Below are 22,659 nucleotides of genomic sequence, written 5' to 3' on the forward strand. Positions count from 1 at the left end.
GATGATTTCTGTTGGAACTTCACTTGTTCATCAATGATGTGAGCAACTTGTTTGTGGAATTGGATAATAGAATAGAAGAAATATTCCCTGTTTGCGGAATTGGATAATAGAATAGGAGAAATATTCCTTTGATATTTTCGCACTATTGGCAGTGTAAAGGCTACAGACACATTTTTCAGTTTAATGTGGCTTAACATTGTTTTTATCACCCTCTTAAATCTAGATCTAGACATCACAAAACAGTGAGTCAATTGACCTCTGATTTGTAGTATTTATCAATTTTCATGGTATAAATATAGTAGTTTCTCCTTAGTCTCAGGGATAGGTTCCAAGACCCCCACTAGATGCCTGAAACTGGATAGTGCTAACCATATATAATACACCATGTTTTTTCCTACACATACCTACATAGCTACTTATAAATTTTAAGTTACAAGTTGGGCATAGTAAGAGAGTAACAACAATAACTAATATAAAATTGAATAATTATAACAACATACTATAATTAAAGTTATGTGGGGTGGTGCCTGTGGCTCAAAGGAGTAGGGGACCAGCCCCATATATCGGAGGTGGCAGGTTCAAACCCAGCCCCGGCCAAAAAAAAAAAAAAAAAAGAAAGAAAAGTTATGTGAATGTGCTCTCTCTCTCAAAATGTCTTATCATATGGAATATTTCCAGATTGCCATTGACTGTGGGTAAACAGAAAGAACAGTAAGTGAAACCACAAATAAGGGGGGACTACTGGGCTGATTTCCAGTTCCCAGCATCATGTCAGTGAACATGGTGTTAGGAAGTGCTCAGCTATATACCATTATATATAACAGTGTTTTCACCATATGGCTACTGTGACGTAAATAACCTCAGAAGCATAGATCATTGTAAAATGTAGTCAAATAGCTAGGAAGTGACGACTTTTGAGTATTGTCTTTGTTTTAACCACAATTTATTTAATTGTAAGTGTATACATTTTAATATTTTGCAATTCAAATGATAGTTTGTTTCCCTTCCACCTTCACTGAGGTGTAATGGACAAGTAAAATAATTGTATCCATTTAAGGTATACAATGTAAGGATTTGCTGTCTGTACACACTGAGATATGTTTACCCATTTCAAGTTAGTGAACACATTCATGACCTCACATAGTTACTTTTCCTTTGTGTGTGACAATGAACATTAAGGTTCATTCTCTCAGCAAAAGCCAAATATACAATACAGTATTGTTAACTATTGTCATTATGCAGCACATTAGAGCCCCCAAACTTATTCATCTTATAACTGAAAGTTTGATTTGGTTCTTAATAATGGCTGTGTTTAACAACCAGCTCACAAACTTCATGGAAATTGGACAGCTCTAAAGTGAGCTGGTTTGAGCGGGCTCCAGCACGCTACTGCCCCCAGGAAGGTGAGGGTTCCAGATACGAGACTCTGTGGAGAGAGGTTCAGGCTGAATCAGCAGGGGCAGAGAGACACTGTGCTCCAGTAGGTGGAGGGAGGAGAGAGCCGGGGGTGGGAGGTGAGGCACAGAGCTGAGCCCTTGGAGGATCCTGAGAAGTTGGCCGTGGGAAGGAGAGGGTGGGCAGAATGGAGGTCAGTGTGCAGTGAATACATGCTTAAACCTTATCCTCGAATCACATTTATTTCTTTGTAGGTCATTTTACATGATGTTCTGAAGTTCTTATTTGTGTATATCGTGTTCTTACTTGGATTTGGAGTAGGTAATTGATTTATAAATAATAGTAGCTCACCCATTTGTAAAGCACTTTATATAGATGTAAAAAGGACAAAGCACTCAGTGGCCACGGCAATTATTTATATATAAGCTATCAACGGGGTATTTGTCATGCTTAGCATTTTCCAAGTGGTATCTTTTCACCTCTCTCAACACCTTGACCAAGTGGGAAGCATCCTGATCACAAGGTCACTGAGGCTTAGAGATTCCAGGAATCATACCAGGCCAGCCACTATTACCCATCTATGCCATGAGATATGCTGCCCATTCTCCCATCCATCTCATGTGGCCTGCACAGCCCAAGATAGGCTCTGCAGGTATTTTCAGCCCCATTTTACAGATGGGGAAACTAACGTTCATGAAAATTTGACTGATAGTCTTCGCAAAGTAGGAGTCCAAGTAGTGCACTGAAGTAACTTTCTTTGGTCTTCACAGCTTTTGCTCTCATAGTTTACCTCAGAAACATCTGTGAGAGCCTCTGGTCTTTTGGGGACCAGGAAAGGGGTGCTCCCTCTTAAATATCTCTATTTAAATAGAGGGAATGGTACAACTGGGCTTTATTTCTAAACTCTGCATAGAAAGAGTTTAGAAATAAGAGAAGTTTTTTTTTTCTTTTTTTTTTCAGTGATTATTGGCATTTGAAATTAGCCAGCTGTTCCCATCTGTCTGGTACCTTTTCCGAGTCAAAATTTGCTTATTTATTTGCTCCTTCACTTGCTTATTTATTCATCCACCCATTTACTCACTATCTCATTCATCCATTCACTCATTCAGCAGGGAACCACAACTGTGGTGTGTTGGAAAGAAGAGAAGAGTGAGCCCTAGGTCTTACTCCTGGGGAACTCGCAGCACAGTATTGAGAGGAGACTCAGGATCTTGCAGCCTTTGGGGAAGTGACCGAGGCTACAGAAAGTCAGGAGCTCAGAGACTGTTAGGGAGCCAGAGACACATACACAGATTATGATCAGCAACTCTGCAAGGCTGCAAGGGATCAAGGGCTAATGTGGGATCGAGGAGGGCCACAAGAGTATGCTCTTTGTTGGGCGGGAAGGGCAGAGAAACCAGTCTGATGAGGCTTTTGGAGGACCTGACACTGGAGATGGGATTTTAGTGGCCAGAGAGAAGGAGGCAGCAGGCCTGTAGGGTGGGCACGCATGCATGTGCAAATACACCAAGCTTATGGGGTAATCAGCCAGGCAGAGAGGCTGAAAGAACACCCTGTTATGTCCTCCCAGCCCTGGCCTCACTGATTGAGAAGTGTCCAAATGATAACAAGGACTGCAGCTCCTATGGCAGCTTCAGCGAGGCGGTGCTAGAGCTCTTCAAGCTCACCATAGGCCTGGGCGACCTGAACATCCAGCAGAACTCCAAGTACCCGGTCCTCTTTCTGTTCCTGCTCATCACCTACGTCATCCTCACCTTTGTCCTCCTCCTCAACATGCTCATTGCCTTGATGGGAGAGACAGTGGAGAACGTCTCCAAAGAGAGTGAGCGCATCTGGCGCCTGCAGGTGACCTTGGTGCAGGGGTGAGGGTGAGGCCTCCATGAGGACTCATCTGGGGCAGGGCCTGGGAGTCTGCATGAACTCTCCTATGACAGGCCAGGTTTGAGGAAACCTTTAGTTGAGGTTCTTTGAGTACAGGGTCTAGGAAGCATGGCTGAAGAACAGCATGTGTGAGAGAAACTCAGGCTTATGGGAGTGCTCTGCTCAGAGTTCACAGTGTGATATGTCGATATCAGAGCATGACCTTAGAGTGCCTCAAGATGAGTACAGGGTCAGGCACAATGGAGGTGACAATTCTGTTCTACTCTATCCTGGCCTTAATACTTTTAATATGCTGAGGACGCCAATGGGTCCAGAGGTGGTGACCAGGTTTGGGAGAGGACTAGAGACTGTCTCACAAGAAATGGTTATTGGAACTAGGGTTGAAGAAGATGAGAGTTCCTTCAGATATCTGCAGAGCTACTTGTGTGTGAGGGAGCAGTCCCCTTCTCTGGCCTCAGAAGGCAGAACTGAGCTACATGGGGGAACCACAGGGAGAAAAGCTGATTTGACATGAGAATGTTTCTAATTATTAAGGCTTTCTTAATTGGGTTGTTGATACTAGTCAAGAGAGATTAGAAAAAGTATAGCCAAGATTAAGCCCGGGGTAGAGAAGTGGGGGAGGACTACAAGATATCAGCCCTAGTCTCTACCCTTGAATTCCAGGATCCTATCACTCTTAACCAGGAAGCTGTCGGACTTCCAGCAATGTTATTTATGTCATATTGAAACCAATTTGAACGTCTTTCCTGGATTTCCTGCTTTTTTTGTCTTTGGATTCTGTAGATTAGCTGAACCCTCAAGGTCTGTGCAGTAAGCACCCAGTGAGGGTGGAGTGGGCTGTCTGATCGTGTCTTTGCCTGCACGCTCCTTAGACTTGTATATGTTCCCAGAGAGCCAGGACGATCTTGGAGTTTGAGAAAATGTTACCAGAGTGGCTGAGGAGCAGATTCAGGATGGGAGAGCTGTGTAAAGTAGCGGAGGAAGATTTCCGATTGTGTTTGCGGTAAGGAAAGGAGAAGGGCCCTGGGTGGGGGTCTTTGGGATGTGTAGAGAGGGATGAGTCAGCATGTTGCTCGCTGACACCACAGCCACTGTCTCTTTTGGTGGCCTGTCCAGTGTCCGGTTTAGAAAAGATTTGCCAACCTGACATTCTTTGTCCTGCTGTCTACCCTGTGTGGATTCTTATGACACCTGGGAACTCAAGGCACATTTCGTCACTGACAAATGGAATGTGAAACAGCTACTTTTGACATATCTTAAGTTTTCTGATTTTAGAAGAAGCTCTTGCATATCCTATGGCCTCCTTTTCTGAAAGTCTACTTCCTACCCTTACCCTATAGACCAACTTTTTTGAGTAAAACCTTAATCTACTTCTCTGACTGAAATCCCATCCCTTGGAAACCAACATTTCTGATTGTCATTGTTATCCTAACAGATATTTCTGATTTTGACACTCTCATTCTAGAGATGGTTCTCGGAATGTGAATTTAAGTCAAACCAACATCTCCTAAATTGTATTCTAACATCTTACATGCTGGCCCCTCTTACTGGAGTACGAACCCTAACTACCTTCTCTTAGTGCATTCTTGACCCTAGCTGAACTTCTATAGGCTTCATCCTTTTTTTTTTTTTTTGAGACAGAGTTTCACTCTGTTGACCTGGGTAGAGTGCCATGGCATCATCATAGCTCACAGCAACCTCAAACTCCAAGGCTTAAGTGATCCTCCTGCCTCAGTTTTTCTATTTTAAGTAGACATGGACTCTCTTGCTCAGGCTGGTCTAGAACTCCTGAGCTCAAGCAATGTACCCACCTCAGTCTCCCACAGTGTTAGCATTACAGGAGCCTCTGGGCCTAGCCTACAGGCTTAATCTTCACACTTCCTCAGTCAGGGCCCACCCTCTCTCCCTGTGGGCTCCCTCTGGCCAGTCAGGCACAGCTGCTGAAGTCTGAAGACGTGTAACCTTTACACCTGTCTGAGCAACTTGCAGCATCTCTGGGTACCATACACTGGGAGGAGAACTGATCCCTCAAGGCCTAGAGAAATGGAGATACTGACAGATTTTAAATCCTAAGAGACCTGGTATGACCACTTGGGGCAGGGGTACTCCTGATCCCTGGGATAGAAGAGATCTGGTCTAGAGACTGGGACATTCCAAATGTGGTGCTCTTTGCATTTAATGAGATGAAATTGTGAAGTAGAGAGAATGATGATCACACTTGCAGGATCAATGAGGTGAAGTGGACTGAATGGAAAACGCATGTCTCCTTTCTTAATGAAGATCCGGGACCTGTAAAACGGACAGGTACTGTTACTGTGGGTGGGATGGGGTCCCGTCCTGTCAAATCCAAGGGCTCTGACTTTTCCCATCTGTGAAATGGGAGGGTTGAATGAAGTTGGTACTGATATTTTATAATCCTAGTTGGAACAACTTTCTTTTTTTTTTTTTTTTTTTTTTGAGACGGAGCCTCAAGCTATCCCCCTGGGTAGAGTGCCATGGCATCACGCTCACAGCAACCTCCAACTTCTGGGCTCAAGCGAGTCTCCTGCCTCAGCCTCCCAAGTAGCTAGGACTACAGGCGCCCGCCACAACGCCTGGCCATTTTTTGGTTGCAGCCATCATTGTTGTTTGGCGGGCCCGGGCTGGGGATTCGAACCCGCCACCTTAGGTGTATGTGGCTGGCGCCTTAGCGGCTTGAGCCACAGGCGCCGAGCCGGAACAACTTTCAGAAAATTAGGTGGTACCCTAAGACATGGAAACATAGTATGCAGAGCGGTGTATTTCTAAAGTAGATTTTTTTTAAAGCAGATTTCAACAGAATTCAAGATTCTTCCAGGAGCAACAGCAAAACTACTCTCAATGCATTTGATGAAATAGATGAATTCCCGGAAACTTCAGTATAGAAGCAGAACCCAGAGCTGGTGTGAACATGGGCTGATGCTGCAGGCTGAGTACTTGGACCCTGGCTCTGCCAGCCTGGAAGCAGAAAGCACCCTCTGAGCAGGTGTCAGAACTGAGAGGCTGCTGTCGGTTTGTCTAAGTGGGAAACATCTTGGATTTTGTTATTCATCAGAGTTTGTGTAAACCCAAGCTGGCAGTCGGGAGCCTGGGAGTCTCCTGAAGTCTTGGGTCCACTTGGCTGGAAGAGATGGGTGATAGGGAAGAGGCAGGAGCCCAAGGAGCAGAGAGAGGAGTCTTTTCTCCTGCCAACATCTCCTTGACTGCCCCAACCCAGCCTACACATTCTGCCATCTCCATTACTGTGACTGAGTTGCCTGTATTTGTGGGAGACTCTGGATCCCATTCCAGAATGTGCAGGGCATTAAGATAACCCTAATAGGGGAGGAGGAGAGTAAGCCACAGAAATGCCCTTTTGGAACTTTCAGGGAACAGGAAACCATCCTTGGAATGAGTGCCTTTGGCACCCCAAGGCTCAAACTGTCTCAAACTGAGAGGTATTTTTAGTAGCATAATTAACACAGGGTTTTAATTTTCAGTATAGATAAAAATACATTTCAATTAAGAATGAAAATCACTGCAGATGAAGTATATGATTTTAGAAGCTGAGATATAGATTCTGGGCTTTTGGGCTAGCTGTATACTTGGCCTTAGGGTAGCCAGAACAAGACAAAAAGCTTTTCTTCATACACACAAAAGTCCACATAAGACAGCCAGGCAGGCCCTGCTGGGCCGCTGCGATCTGGGTGAAAGGGCTTGGCTCTCTTCCTTGTCCTGGTCTTGCGATAGTTCATGCCTCTAAGCTGGGATTGTGGCTTCAGCTGAAGCAGAAATAGCAGCAGCTCCATCTATGTGGTCTTAAATCTCAGAGGTTACTGGCATACCTCAGTATTTCTCAGTGGGGGAATTTAACAAAATGCCCTACATGATCTGGCGTGAAGTATTTCTGTTAAATGTGAATTTTGAAGCTGAAGAGGAAGCTTGTGAGGGATGAGTGTTTGCCAAGACTTGGGGCTTATTTTTAGATTCTCATTCTCTGATGTTCTTCCCCTGAAATGACACAGAGTCAGTTTAGGGGCAGAGACAAATGGAGATTGAAGGAATTTTCCAGGTGACTGGGGCCTAAACAACCAGAAAATCTACTCTGCCTGCATTATCTGCTGAAAGGATAAATGAGGGAAATTTTGAAGTGGCATTATAATAACCATGAATTTTGATTTTGAATGGCACAAATAGGAACTCGGCCTTTACATGACTTGGCAATTGGCTAGTTAATCTGACTGAAGGCAAATGATGGAGTTCAGGCCAAGAAATTCACTCTGAGCCAGTCTTTCCGCTCTGGGGTGCTCTGTGTACCAGCCTAGCTGGGTAGGTAGAGACTGGTAGAGACTTGTCCTCAGTGCCTCTGATGGGCCTAGCTAGGCAGGGAGATGTAGGCTGGGCAGAAGATGCAGCATGGGAGACTTCATAGTGTGCAGTGGCCCTGCACTCCCACCTGACCTAGGGAGTCAACTCTTGCTTTGAGCCATAATGGTCAGACCAAACTCTGAGGGCAAAGGGGCCAGGCCCGTGTCTCTTGAGCAGAGAAGATTTGAGGGAGACTGTTATGAAAGCAGAAGGAGCAGATGTGTTCTGGATGGGCTGGCCTAGTAAAATAACTTGAGAAAGATTTTGGCTTACTTCAGTTCAGCAACTGCTTCAGATATTGGAGGTGTTTTAATACAAGCTGGTTTAGCACTTATGAGGGGTGTTGTTGAAGATGCTAGTTGGAGGAACTTTAATTTCTCTTTTCACTTGAAGAGTGTACAGGTCAGCTCTCCATATCTGGAGTTACCTACTTGCATTTACCTTGAACGGATGTCTGGTTTGAGGGGCAGTTATTTGGACCCATTGTATCATGTTCTATACTACAAAGCTGGAGATTCCAGAATTGTTTTGACTTGAATATTAATGCTTAAAGCCATACGGTTCCCCATTCCTCACTTGGACAAAAGCTGGAAGGTTAGGCAAATGGAAATCAGTAACTGGATCTTTGCCTTCTCGTGCATTGTGAAGCGCTGCTCTCTGTGGATCTGGATGGACTTTGTTGGCAACAGTATTTTTCTGTAGTGGTTATTCTCAACAGTGGTATCCACAAAATGCTCCCAGCCTAGAAGATCAGAGCCTAGGTAGTTTTGCAAAGAAACTACTTGCAAAGTACTTTGCAAGAAGCATCAGAGTGAAAAGGGCCACTTTCTTCACTGTATCCCTGAAGACTAATGCTCTGAGAGGAATGTGCACTTGTTCACAGTCATGTGAGAAGTCTTATCAGAGCTGCAGAAGCTGAAGTGTTCTGATTCTTGGATCACAAATACCCCCTGCACACCACCATTTGTCTTTAAGCATAACTATGCAGTAAATTTAAGTCTATCTTTGTGGCTGGCATATGTCAAGGGGCAGGACTTTTTGCTTGGATGACTCCTTTGGCAGTCCACATTGTCCCTTTGATACCTACGACTGGTTAAAAATTCAAGTGTACATGCAGGTGTGCACACCACCACCACACACACACACACACACACTCCCCACTTTAAAACAAAACCACGAGCCTATCAGGATATCTTAAAACCTCATGATTTACATTTCAGTGATTGAATGGGAAGGTGTTGTCCAGGGATGAGATCTCCCATGCTCAGAGAGTGGCTTTGGCTCAAATGCTCTTTCAGCTAAACTTTTCCTCGAGAAGAATTCATTACAAGTTTGCATTAAAAAGGGTGCTTACCCATGGCACCTGTGGCTCAGTGGGTAGGGTGCTGGCCCCATGTACCAAGGGTGGCAGGTTTGAACCCAGCCCTGGCCAAACTACCACCACCACCACCAACAAAAAAATAGCCTGGTGTTGTGGCAGGCGCCTGTAGTCCCAGCTATTTGGAAGGCTGAGGTAAGGGAATCGCCTAAGCCCAGGAGTTGGAGGTTGTTGTGAGCTGTGATGCCATAGCCCTCTACTGAGGGCGATAAAGTAAGACTTTGTCTCTACCAAAAAAACAAACAAACAAACAAACAAAAAAAACAAGAAAAAAAAAGATGCTTACCTTCCTCCTGGGATATGGGAGAAGATGTTCTAGGCTATACTGTGAATTCATTAAGCTCTTGGAAGGCTTCTGCCTGACAGAGCTCAGTATTATTGATGCTCCTTTCTTTCTTCACAGCCTGGTGAGCTGTGTCCTTCTGCTCTGGGTGGGGCCCAGGTGGATGGGCCATCATCCAGGCCTGTAAGGTATATCTGATATCTACGTGGATTTACGTGTTTGTTTTTTTTTACACTGTGATCTTGGTTCCAAACAAAGAATTGTCACCCCACTTTATTGAATGTGCCTGACCTTTATAAATTCTAAACTACGTACTTGTTGGTGTTGTGTGTGTGTGAAACCCAATGTTTAGGAAAGAAGTCAAAAAAAGAGTAAGAACATTTTGTGAGATTGGAGGAATTTTTTTTTGATTTCTAATAAATATTTATTTTGCCTTCTAAATGGCCATGTTTCTTCCTTGCCTTAGGTGTGCCAATATGAAAACTGGCATATTAGAGTGTTGCTGATAGGAGCGGGTAGAGGGAAGGCTGGGTTTTGGACCTGCAGCATTACCACTGGATTGGGCCTGGCTCAGGAACAGAGCCAGAAAGCTGTAAAACACCTCACCTTTGTACAGTGTTTACATTTCAAAGTGCATTCAGGTTCAGTACCTCCATTTGAACCATTTGGCCACTTTGACAGCAGTTTGAGTAAAAGGAAACTCCTGGAGTTGAAGTGACATGCTCAAGGATTCACAGCCAGATGATGCTGGCAGTTTAGTCCATACACAACTCCTCCTATGCCCTGCCCCCCACCCCCAAGCTGGCTCTCAACTTATTTTGAATGGATATAAAGCCATGGCTCTATCTGGTCCTTGGAGACCAGAAGGAATAAATCCTGCCTGTCTACCTCCTGCCATGAGTGGGCAATGAGAGAATTGATATTGAAGAGCTGATATTATTACTATCATTATTGCCTATGAGCCCCACTTATATGCATTTTATCATTTCCATGAATTATTTCATAAAGACAGAAGTTCTTAACTTGAATGCCAAGACATTCTTTGTCTTGATGAGTTGAAACTTGCAACCAATTTGTTAATAAGTGAAATGCTGCGTTTGGTGAATTATTTACTTACTTCAGATGATTCCAGGATAACTTCCTTCACTGTGATGTGTCTTGTTGAGTGGCAAAGAAGTGGGGGTTGTATACAATCCCAAACCTAGCTTAAACAGGCTTTATACATAATCTTGGAATGTGCCATCCTTGAGAATATTCTGGGTAGACTGATAGAAAAAAGTGGAACCTCCTGTTATAAGTTACATTTGTGGGAATGAGATACCACAAATATAACACTGGTCAATTGGTGTGAACATTTTTATGACTCTTGGTAGTGTGAAAAATTGTTCATCCTTTGATACTGTATGTTTGAGCGTTATACTCTTTATAAAGCTCTTTCCTTCATATTATCTTATTATTATTTTTAGGTGAGTTAGAAAAGTCCCACCCAGAGACATAGTTCTGGGACATATCCTTCTAAAAGTCATTAGGGAAAAGAAGAATCTTAGAATTCTGAAAACCCTTGCCAGTATGAACATACTTCCTGCCACTTCTTTATTCTCTATGCTCAGTAATGTCCCTCTGGAGTAGAAGTCCCTTCTCTCCAAAAAGAGGAACCACTGGACTCATAGGCTTGATTTTCCCTGACTGGACACAGAATGGTGATGCAGAGTTGACTGTTTTCAATAATAAATAGTCACCAGAAGGGGAGAGGGGGGTGGAAGAAGTAAGCAAGAAAAAAGAAATGAGAAAAGGAGAGTTTTTTTTTTTCCTTTTTATTGTTTGGGATTCATTAGGGCACAAAGAATTAGATCATACTGATTGTATTTGGTAGATAAAGTCCCTCTTATAAAGTCCCGCCCCCAAGAGGTGTGCCATATACCATGACCCCCCATCTTCCACTCTCCTGCCCTCTTCCCACTTACTCATTCCCCTACCCCCGCTTGTATTAGCTCATCTGCTGCCTTCATATTAGAATGGAGTACACTTGATTCTTGCTCCTCCACTCTTGCAATGCTTTACTAAGAACAATGTGTTCCACCTCCATTCAGGTAATACAAAAGATGTAAAATCTCCATCCTTTTTTTTTTTTTTTTTGGCAGTTTTTGTCCAGGGCTGGGTTTGAGCCTGCCACCTCTGGTATATGGGGCCGGTGCCCTACTCCAAAGTCTCCATCTTTTTAATGTCTGAATAGTATTCCATGACATACATATACCACAGCTTGTTAATACATTCCTAGGTTGGTGGGCATTTAGGTTGTTTCCACATTTTGGTGATTATAAATTGAGCTGTGATAAACAATCTAGTGTAAACGTCCTTATGATAAAATGATTTTTCTTCTGAGTCACTTTTTTTTTAATGTTTGCTTACAATTTAATTAATTAATTTATTTATTTATTTTACTGAATGGTAACCATGTACATTAATGCACTTCTGGGGTACAGTGTGGGGTTTTCACATGTAATCTGAAATACTTCCATCAAACTGGTCAACAGAGCCTTCATGTCATTTTCTCAGTTATTGTTTTAAAATGTTCACATTCTACTCTTAGCTGAGTCACTTTTAAGTGTCATTTAGCTAAAGGGAGTACAGGGGTGGGAGCAGGGTTTCAAAAAGCAGGAAAAAATGTGGGCAAAGACCCCAAGATAGTAGGGGGCTTGGTACATCTGAGGACTATAGAAGCCTGTGTGACCAAATTGCTGGGTGCAAGGGGCCCAGTGACATGAAATATGGTGGAGAGGTGGGCTGAAGCTGGAGCATACAGGTCTTGTCTAATCCTGGTAAGGCTTTGCGATTTCGTAACAAGGGTATGTTATGTCATAACAAGGAGAAGCCACCAAAAGGTTTTACATGGGGGAACTGTTGAGTGTGAACATTTCTCTATTTTTTTTCCTATGTGGTTGTAGGCTTAAAGGGTGTTTTTTTCCTCCTGCTATTTTTGGGATATAGTAACTGTCTGACAAGTGTGGAATGGACTGTCACCTGGGAGCTGTGGGGACCATACTCATGAAATGATTGGAAAGCAGGAAAAAAGACAGCAGGGACATTGGTGGAATAGGAAGAGTTTTGGTAGAGAAGGATGTTTGATATAATCATTTATTGGACTTGTATCAGATTGCAGACCCTCAAAAAGACGCTGCTAATGTCCTGAAGATAGGCTGGAAGGAGAACAGAGCAAAGGGGCAATTGAGTCAGGTAGAAGAGCACCAAGAAGGCTTTGTACATGAAATGAGAGTTGAGTTGCATTTTGAAGGAAGAACAGAACTTAGCTAGAGCAAGGCCTGAGTGAGGGTGGGGGATGGAGGAAGGAGAGAGAGAACTCTAGGTGAAAGAATCAGTCTGTGTGAAGGCATAGAGTAATAAAACAACAGGAAGGGTCCTGGAACAGAGAGAGCCAGAAGGGAGATGAGTCTAGAGAGGTTGTAAGGGAGTGAAGAGCAGATCCTGAAGGGCCTTCTGTGTTAGGAATTTGAACTTGAATCATTTATTGAGTGCATGCTCTGTACTAGGCACTAAGCTCAGTGCTTACATGCATTAGCCCACATTATCCTCATAATGAGGCACTATTATTGTGTTCATTCCCATTTTAAAAATGAGAAAAGTGAGTCTACATGTGTTAGAAATAACAAAAATAAAACAAAACTGAAAGTAACTAAAACCACATTGAGTCAAAGACAATAAGACTAGATAGAAATAATCAATCCCCACACTGAAACCATAGTGACCTAAAGTGCACATGTAAATTTTACAAATAACTAAAATTTGACAGAAGAAATAGGCATTTTTGCCAAAATTTACATCTGAAAAAAATTGATGCAGAGTAATCAGATCAGGAAATAAAGCACAACAGAACATTTATACTGGGAAAAGGAAGATTGGTAAAATTTGTTATGTATACAAGCTGATTGATAAATTATATTTTTACTACAGGAATTCAGAAATAAGAGTTTATTCCAACAAAAATAATTTCATGAAGTAGAAAAATAAAAATTGGAAAATTTAGAAAGAGTTTATAGTCTACAGAACACTGAAGATGGAGTGATGGAGTAAAATTGGCTTGACGGGGTCTACTCTAGAAGAATAGAAATGTTTATAGAACATTTTTCATTAGTAAAAACACAATGAAATTCAAGTAGGGGAGAGGGTGAGGAGGGAGGGGTAAGCTCTTACCTAATGGGAGCATTGTAGGGGGATGTGGCATACCTCTTGGGTAAAGGGCTCAACTACAACTTGGGCTTTACCTAACAAATGCAAACAATGTAACCTAATCATTTGTATTCATACATCTAAAATAAAAAAGAAAATATGTTCGAAATAATTATAGGATCCTTGGGGTCCAAATCATGGAATACAAATGCCCATTTACTTGGCTGCTATGGCCTAAAAGAGGAAGGAGGGAGGCAGAGTCCATGAGAGGTCCTTTAAGGAGAAGAATCATAGCAGATGAGAGATTTGGGCATTTACAAAAGGGGAGAATTTTTTGAAAGACTGCATTTGCAAACCAGAACATGTGTTTGGGTCACATTTCCACTAGTGTCCATTGCCCTATGTTACTGGCTTTCACCACCTATGTTGTCAAATGCTCAAGCCCAAAGACCTCCTCATACCTTGGCTGGGAATAATGGTGAGCACATTGTTTCAAAACAAAAAGTGACAGCTGTGAAGGCCATTTCCAAATTTCCCATGTGAGGAATGAAAGGTAGCTTGTAAAGGGGCATGTGAGATGTCTAAACGAGGCTCTTTGCTCCCTGAGCTCAGTGCAGAGTAAGTGGGCAGATCACAGCAGCAATGCTTTGTGTGGACTACTGTCTGCAGACAAAGGACCATTCAGAGTTTCTTGATGTATTCATAATGTCATCTTTACAATTGCCATTCTCTTTCACATTTCTTTCATAGAAAAGCATTACAAAATCTCCTTCAGATATCACAACTAATGCTAAAGTTTATAGACTGTGCACATGCTGTGTGGTATGTTATCATTAATTCAAACATGAAAATTTAAAAAAGAGCAAGCCTGGCCCATTAACTTCTACTAGTGCTTACACATTACAGGCCTACCTTGGAGATACTGCACCTTTGGTTCCAGACCACCACAATAAAGCAAATATTGCAATAAAGCTAGTCACATACATGTTTTGGTTTCCTAGTGCATATAAAAATTATGTTTACACTGTGATCTATTAAATGCTCAATAACATTATGTCTAAAAAATGTGTATACCTGGGTGACACCTATGGCTCAAAAGAGTAGGGCACCAGCCCCATATGCCAGAGGTGGTGGGTTCAAACCCAGCCCCGGCCAAAAACTGCAAAAAAAAAAAAAAATAGTATATACCTTAACTAAAAAATATTTTATTGCTAAAAATGTTAGTGATCTTATGAACTTTTAGGGAGTCATAATCTTTCTGCTGGTGGAGGATGCTGCCTTGATGTTGATGGCTGCTGAATAATCGGGAGGTGGTTGCTGAAGGTTGGGGTGGCTATGGCAATTTCTTCAAAGAAGACAGCAATGAAGTTTGCTGCACTTATTGACTCTTCCTTTCATGTACAATTTCTGTGTAGCATGGGATGCTGTTTGACAGCATTTTACTCATAGTAGAATTTCTTTCAAAATTGAAGTCAATCCTCAAATCCTGCTACTGCTTTATCAAATAATTTTATATAATATTCCGAATCCTAACGTGTCATTTTAACAATGCTCATAGCATCTTCAACCAGCAGTAGGTTCCATCTCAAGAAACCATTTTCTTTGCTTTTCCATAAGACAGAACTCCTCATTCATTCACTTTCTTTAAACATTTTATTATATTATTTTTCTTTTATTTTTTCTGCCTTCGTATGATTTGCAGGAAACTTTCATTCAAGTTTTATCTAGATTGTAGCAATTGGGTCACATCTTCAGGCTCCACTTCTAATTCTCTTACTGGTTTCATCACAACTGCATGACTTTTTCACTGAAGTTTTGAACTCCTCAAAGTCATTCATGAAGGTTGAAATTAACATTTTCCAAAGTCTTATTGATGTTGACATTTGATCTCCTCTCATGAATCATGAATGTTCTTAATGGAAGCTAAAATGGTGAATCCTTTCCAGAAATTTTTAAATCACATTTGCCAAGTTCCATCAGAGGAATCACTATATAGCAGTCAAAGCCTTATGAAATGTATTTCTTAAATAATAAGAGTTAAACAAGAAGTCAAAATTACTTCTTGACCAGGGGGTGCACAGTGGATGTTGTGTTAGAGGCAGGAAACAACATTAATCATGTACATCTCCATCAGAGATCTTGGGTGACCAGGTGCATTAACCAGGTGCTGAACAGTTATAATTTGAGAGGAATGTTTTTTTTTCTTAACAGTAGGTCTCAAAAATGGGCTTAAAATATTCAGTAAACCAGGTTATAAACAGATGTGCTGTCATTCGGATTTTGTTCTTCCACTTATAAAACACAGAATAGATTTAATATAATTTTTAAGGGCCCTAGGATTTTTGAAATAGTAAATGAGCATTGGTGTCAGTTCAAAGTCACCAACTGAATTAGCCCTTGACAAGACCGTCAGCCTATCCTTTGAAGCCAGGTATTGACTTCTATCTATGAAAGTCCTGTTTTGCCTACACTGAAAATCTTTTGTTTAGTGTAGCCACCTTCACCAATGATCTTAGCTAGATCTTAAGGATAGCATGCTGCAGCTACTATATCAGCACTTGCTACTTCACTTTGCATTTTTATATTATGAATATGGCTTTTTCCTGAACCTCATAAACCAACATCTGCCAGCTTCCTGCAGCTTCCTTATTTCTCAGCCTTCACAGAATTAAAGCAAGGTAGGGCCTTGCTCTGGATTAGGTTTTGCCTTAAAACAATGAAATGCAAAGCCCAGTCTTGAAGACTGAAAATAGTTGCAGCTATTTTTGATCTATCCAGACCACTAAAACTTTCTCTATATCAGCAATAAGATTATTTTACTTTCTTATCATTTGTGTGCTCACTAGTGTAGCACTTTTGATTTTTTTTGAGAACTTTTCCTTTGCATTCATAATTTGAGTAATTGCTTGGTGCAAGAGGTCTCACTTTCAACTGATCTCAGTTTTTTTCTCATACCTTCCTCACTAAATCATTTCTAGCTTTTTTGATTTAAAGTGAGAGAAGTATGATTCTTTCTTTCACTTGAACACTTAGAGACCATTTTAGGGTTCTGAATTGGCCTAATTCGATATTGCTATGTCTCAGGGAATAGAGAGGCCTGAGGAGAAGGAGAGATATGGGGAAATAGCTGGTCAGTGAAGCAGTCAGAACACACATAACATTTATTGAATATGTTTTCTCTCTTATATGGGCACAATTTGTGGTGTCCTAAAACAATATAGTAACATCACAGATAACTGATCACAGATCACCATAACAGATATAATAATGAAAAAGTTTGAAATACTTCAAGAATTATAAAAATGTGACACAGAAATGTGAAGTGAACACACATTGTTGAAAAAAAAAACAGTGCCAATAGATTTGCTAGACACAGAGTTGCCACAAACCTTCAATTTGTAAAATCACAATTATCTGTGAGGCATAATAAAGTGGAGTGCCATGAAATAAGGTATGCTTGTGCTTAAAAACATACATTTAATTCTATGTTCAAGTTAATAAGTTTTTTAATGTATTTTTAATTTTTATTTTGAGTATAAAGGCTGTTTATTAAGAGCATTAAAGTATAATGTATAATAAACTAGAAACATGTCTTTGAATAAGTTACATACATAAAATATGATACCTTTCAAAGATATTCATTAATTTAGGAAATTTGCTAGATGTCTACTGAGTAAGGCACTGTCCTAGGTGTTGGAGATGAAGCTGATTAAGGCACAACCCTCCTTTTGAGGATCTTATAAACTAGTAGAGTTTTTCAAGGTATGGTACAACAAGCGAGCTAGAAGTGATATTTAATGTAAAGAAGAGCGAATACTTTTTGCCTTGAGTGTTAGTTTAGTTGTCTTTGCAAAAGCTTCTTTCTTTTCATAATATGAGGCCTCATTTATAAATACTGGGTACACCGTACAGTCTCCACCCAGTGGAATAGTCTTCCCATCAAGTGTTAAAAACACCGGATCCCCAGGGTGCAATGGTTTCCAGTCTTGATCCTCTCAGGAAACAATTAAAATAAATAAATTACATTTGGTTTTCCTCCTGTTTTAAAAATTCATGTCACTCTAGACAACTCACAAATTACAGCATTCTATTCTTTTAAAAGAGATGCTTGAGAGGTGTACTGAGAGGCATATGAGTGATCTGACTAAATTGAAATTGTGTAGTTAATTTTGGTAGCAGTGGCAAGAGGTCCCCTTTTGATTTTTATAACTGACACATGTAATTAAAGCTTGCTTCAATACCAAGTTTACCTTGAAATTTGCCAGAGCAATTTATAACATTTAAAGGCAAAACTGAATGCATGTCTACCTAAGTGCATAATCTACCTCTTGCCAGCTGAAGTTAAATGCTGTTCAGCAAAATTTAGGGAATATCCATTAAGAGCCTTCTGTGTGTAAGATATTCTAATATTACAGATATTAAAATGAGGCATGTTGTATGAGAGATTCTGTTCTTATGGGGATTGGTGAGGGTGGGATGGAATATCTAAGACAAGGTGGATACATTACAAATGTGTTCCCACATTAGGATAACAACTGAGTTATCTGAAAGGGATTTGGACCTCTGAGCCTTTCAGCGCCAATGGTGTCACATTGCAGAGACCCTAGAACAGATCTCAAACTTTCATATGTTTTCATTTCATCTGGAGATTTTGTTAAAATGATGATCCCAATTCTATAGGGCCTGAGATTCTGCATTTCTGGCATTTCCCAGCAGCAACAGCATCACCCAGGAATTTGTTAGAAAAGCAGAATTTCATTCCTCGTTGCAGACCTACTAAATAGAAATCTTCACTTTAAGGAATCTCCAGAGATTCAGACGTACAGCATTAGTGTTTGAGAATCGCTGCGTCATGGCAATTTTCTCAGTCCTGGCCATACATTATAATCACCGGGATGTTAATATTGTATACATATGTAGAGGGATTAGTTCCATGTCAGATAAATCAAATTAGAATCTCAAGAGTGAGGTCCAGGCATTGTTATTTTAAAAATTCATTTTAGAATTTGCTCATTTTTGTATATACTTCTATGAGTTTTGACACATGCTTAGCATAGTCATATAACCTATAACCATGTAGTCAAGATACATAATTATGTAACCCACCTCCTTTTCCTTCTCCAGTCCCTAATTCTACCCATTTATCGTTCACTTTTTTTCCCCACTGTTTTAAAGCCCCATATGATTTTATAGGGTATTAGTTTCAGTTGAGAACTACTGTTCTGGACCAGTGGTTTTCAGGCAGAGACATGCTCTAGACCACGTCTAGAGGAACTTCAGCACACATGTGGCTGGCCCCCACACGCAGAATCCTGATCAGTGGACTGCTACCCAGACCTGAGCCATAAGGAAATCACCTGGTGAACTCAATGGATTGTTTCCACCTTTATGAATTAAATCAGAATCTCTAGGGATAGGATCTGGAAATAAGGATGTTAAAAATGCTCCTTAGGTGCTTCTCACGTGGCTTGAGTTCAAGAAGCACTGTATCAGTAGTTTGTGATAGGTTCCAGCCATGGGGTGGGAGGACTCTAGGTGATTCCAATTAGCATCCCTGATTAAGAACCATCACTCTTAAAACAAAATCTGGACTCATAAGCATGTCCCTGCTTTGGCTCCAGAGTCTATGTTCTCTGCTTACTCCTACTCTCCATGGACACTGGTCTTCTTGCTGTTGTTCAAACACCTCAAGTTTGTACCTGTTCCCACATGGTTGGCTTCTCAGCTTCCAGGAGCTGGCTTCAGTGCCACCATCTCAGAGATGGCATTTTCTGATCACCCCATCTAACTGGAACCTTTTGTGACCCTCTGCTATCTTACCACTTAGTACAGTTTGATACAATCTGTACTGTTTACTTATTCATGGTCTGTTCTCCCCGATTAGTAAGGAAGCTCCATGAGGGACATTGCCTATCTTCAATCTCAGAATAGATTTATTTGTCATTCAAAAGTAATTGTTTAAATAATTAATCAATCAATCCTTCCTGTAGAGTTCTTAGTCCTTATTGAAAGAATTCTTCCTTGTCTATCCAATAAAACTACTCTTCCTAACATTCAAGACTTACTACTAACTCTATTTGTTACTGATCTCTTTACTCTCTCTTTTCAGCCTTTCCAGGATTATTTGTTTACTCAAGACTATCCTTAAGGACATCACAATATTCAAAAAATACTGGTTTAGCCTGTTATGACATCATCACCTCAGCCTTTGTTTCTTGTGCTTGATTATTTTTGTCATCTACAGTGCTTGCTTTCTTCCTTCTTCCCAATCTGTATCTTTCCTTCAAAACATTGCCTAAGGCTCCTTTTTCAGGTTTCCACCTGGGTCCCATTAGGCCACAAAGCAGGATTTACTCCACTAGTCAGCTACTTAATTAAGTTACAAGTCTGGATGACTATTAGAGTCATTAAATAGGGATTTGAACTGGATCACTGCTTTTTAACCCTGATCACCCAAGTCAGTTAGATCAGTTTATCTCAAAGTGGAGTCCTGGCATTGTTATTTTTAAAAAAGCTCTCTAAGTAATGTGTAGCCAGGATTGAAAGTCCCAGACCAGGTCTCTTCCATCTCTGAGGTCTGAGAGTATGTAGGGTAAACAATGGGGAACAGATGTCTTAGCTTTCTGGAACCTCTGCTCCTCTCTCCTTTTCCCTTTGTCTTTTTCATATTTAAACTTCCTACACTCTCCTAAGAGTCTTTTATTCCTCCTTCATTATGCCATTATTCATCAAACCATGCAAGGAGTAGATTCTAGGGTTTTGAGGAGAATCAGGGAATCACAGTAGAAAACATTCCAAAGAAAGAGATTCTAATTGTATTGCTAACTCATTGAGTGGATCACAGGGAGGTAGCAGCAATTTGGTCAACTGCAAATAACATTAGTTCTAGATCTGTCATTGATACCTGGATGGCCATGGGAAGGATCTAACTTCCAAGTCACTATTTTCTAATATTAAAATGGACATCATAATTTCTACCCATTGCACTTGAGAAGGATTTTCATTTTCACATCAGTATATCTAGACTACAAATTCCATGAGAATATAGACTATGCTCACTGGCATATTCCCAGAGCCAGCACAAGTTATACTCAATATATATAGGTGTTTGTGTGTCTTTCCTACATTGCAATGATTTTGAGAACATCAAATGAACTAATGCATGTAAAATGCTAAATTAACTGTAAAGTTCTACTTAGAGGTAGAGCATTATTATTTTCAATATTTTAAAGAAATGGCAAAAAAAAAAAAAAACCAAGAAAAAAAAAAAAGAAATGGCAAATGTTACCTGCAGATCAGGATGGATTACAGCAGAAATTTCTCCATTTTCATTTCTGGGGTAATCAACTTTCTCCATTATTTTATAGACCTCAATGGCACAGGGAGGAAATTCTTTTCCTATGATGAAAACAATATGCATAAACAGCATCTAAAAAAACCTTCTGTAAAAAGGGAAGTTGATAATTTTCTTTTATTAAATCATAGCAGTGTACATTAATACTATCATGGGGTACAGTGTACTGTTTCTGTATACAATTTGAAATACTTTCATCCAACTGGTTAATATAGCCTTCATGTCTTTTTCTTAGTTATTGTGTTAAGACATTTATATTCTACAATTAGAGAGATTCACATGTACCCTTATAGGATGAACCATAGGAGTGATCTCACCAATCTCCCTCCCTGTACTCACCCTCCCCCCACCCCTGCCCTCCCTCTCCTCTCTCCCCAGATTCCTGGGTTAAAATTGAGTTATAGCTTTCCTATGAAAGCTATAAATTAGTTTCATAGTAGGGTTGAGTACATTGGATACTTTTTCTTCCATTCTTGGGATACTTTACTAAGAAGAATATCCAGCTCCAACCATGTAAACATGAAGGAGGTAAAGTCTCCATCTTTCTTAATGGCTGCATAGTATTTCATGGTGTACATATACCACAATTTATTGATCCATTCGTGGATCGATGGACTCTTGGGCTTCTTCCATGACCTAGCAATTATGAATTGGACTGCAATGAACATTCTGATACAAATATCTTTATTGTAGTGTGATTTTTGGTCTTTTGGATATATACCTAACAGAGGAATTATAGGATCGAATGGCAGGTCTATTTTTAGATCTTTAAGTGTTCTCCAGATGTCTTTTCAAAAGGAACATATTAGTTTGCAATCCCACCAGCAGTGTAGAAGTGTTCCCTTTTCTCCACAACCATGCCAGCATCTGTGATTTTGTGATATAGGCTAATCTTACTGGTGTTGGATGATATCTCAAAGTAGTTTTGATTTGCATTTCTCTGATGGTTAAGGATAGTGAGCATTTTTTCATATGTTTGTAGGCCATGCTCCTGTCTTCAGAGAAGTTTCTCTTCAAGTCCCTTGCCCACTCTGAGAGGGGATCACTTGTTCTCTTCTTGTTAATACGTTTGAGTTCTCTGTGGATTCTGGGTATCAAACCTTTGTCAGAGACATAACCGGCAAATATCTTCTCCCATTCTGAGGATTGTCTACTTGCTTTACTTACTGTGCTTTTGGCTGTGCAGAAGCTTTTAAATTTGATGAAGTCCCAGTAGTGTAGTTTTGATGTTGCTTCAATTGCCCGGGGGGTCCTCTTCATAAAATTTTCGCCCATGCTGATTTCTTCAAGTGTTTTCCCTACACTTTCTTCTAGTACTTTTATAGTTTGATGTCTTAAGTTTAAATCTTTAATCCAGTGAGAGTCAATTTTAGTTAGTGGTTAAAGGTGTGGATCCAGTTTCAGTCTTCTGCAGGTCGCCAGCCAGTTCGTCCAGCACCATTTGTTAAATAGGGAATCTTTTCCTCACTCAATGTTTTTTTTTTTCCCCCACTAATGTTTTTAATTGGCTTGTCAAAGATCATATAACAGTAAGTAGCTGGGTTCATCTCTTGGTTCTCTATTCTATTCCATACATCTACCTCTCTGTTTTTGTGCCAATACCATGCTGTTTTGACCACTATGGATTTATAGTATAGTCTGATGTCTGGTAGTGTGATTCCTCCTACTTTGTTTTTCTTTCTTTCTTTTTGAGACAGAGCCTCAAGCTGTCACCCTGGATAGAGTGCTGTAGCATCGCAGCTCACAGCAACCTCCAACTCCTGGGTTCAAGCGAGTCTCCTGCCTCAGCCTCCCAAGTAGCTGGGACCACAGGTGCCC

At 40.7% G+C, this 22,659-nt stretch overlaps 2 protein-coding genes across 5 annotated transcripts in view; one reads left to right on the plus strand and one right to left on the minus strand.

Moving 5' to 3' along the window:
- Window positions 1-6,229, plus strand: part of TRPV3 (transient receptor potential cation channel subfamily V member 3) — a 32,536-nt gene extending 26,307 nt beyond the window's left edge. The window contains exons 14-18 of one of the 2 annotated variants that reach the window (XM_003799057.1): window positions 1,650-1,716; window positions 2,966-3,240; window positions 4,167-4,279; window positions 5,501-5,580; window positions 6,085-6,229. In XM_003799057.1, coding sequence (XP_003799105.1) covers window positions 1,650-1,716; window positions 2,966-3,240; window positions 4,167-4,279; window positions 5,501-5,580; window positions 6,085-6,179 — 630 coding nt within the window. In that variant the 3' untranslated portion in view covers window positions 6,180-6,229. Of the gene's footprint in view, window positions 1-1,649; window positions 1,717-2,965; window positions 3,241-4,166; window positions 4,280-5,500; window positions 5,581-6,081 lie in introns of both variants that reach the window. The other variant, XM_012810920.1, reaches the window with a different exon arrangement.
- ASPA (aspartoacylase) overlaps window positions 5,455-22,659 on the minus strand; it is a 32,387-nt gene continuing 15,182 nt past the window's right edge. The window contains exons 5-6 of one of the 3 annotated variants that reach the window (XM_023518721.1): window positions 20,776-20,885; window positions 5,455-5,565 (exon numbers count right to left, since the gene is read on the minus strand). In XM_023518721.1, coding sequence (XP_023374489.1) covers window positions 5,548-5,565; window positions 20,776-20,885 — 128 coding nt within the window. In that variant the 3' untranslated portion in view covers window positions 5,455-5,547. Of the gene's footprint in view, window positions 5,566-16,990; window positions 17,480-20,775; window positions 20,886-22,659 lie in introns of those variants that run through there. The other 2 variants (XM_012810899.2, XM_023518720.1) reach the window with 2 other exon arrangements.

The sequence above is a fragment of the Otolemur garnettii genome, unplaced genomic scaffold (assembly GCF_000181295.1).
Source record: "Otolemur garnettii isolate 467f Iridium unplaced genomic scaffold, OtoGar3 scaffold00145, whole genome shotgun sequence".
NCBI classification, from domain to species: Eukaryota; Metazoa; Chordata; class Mammalia; order Primates; family Galagidae; genus Otolemur; species Otolemur garnettii.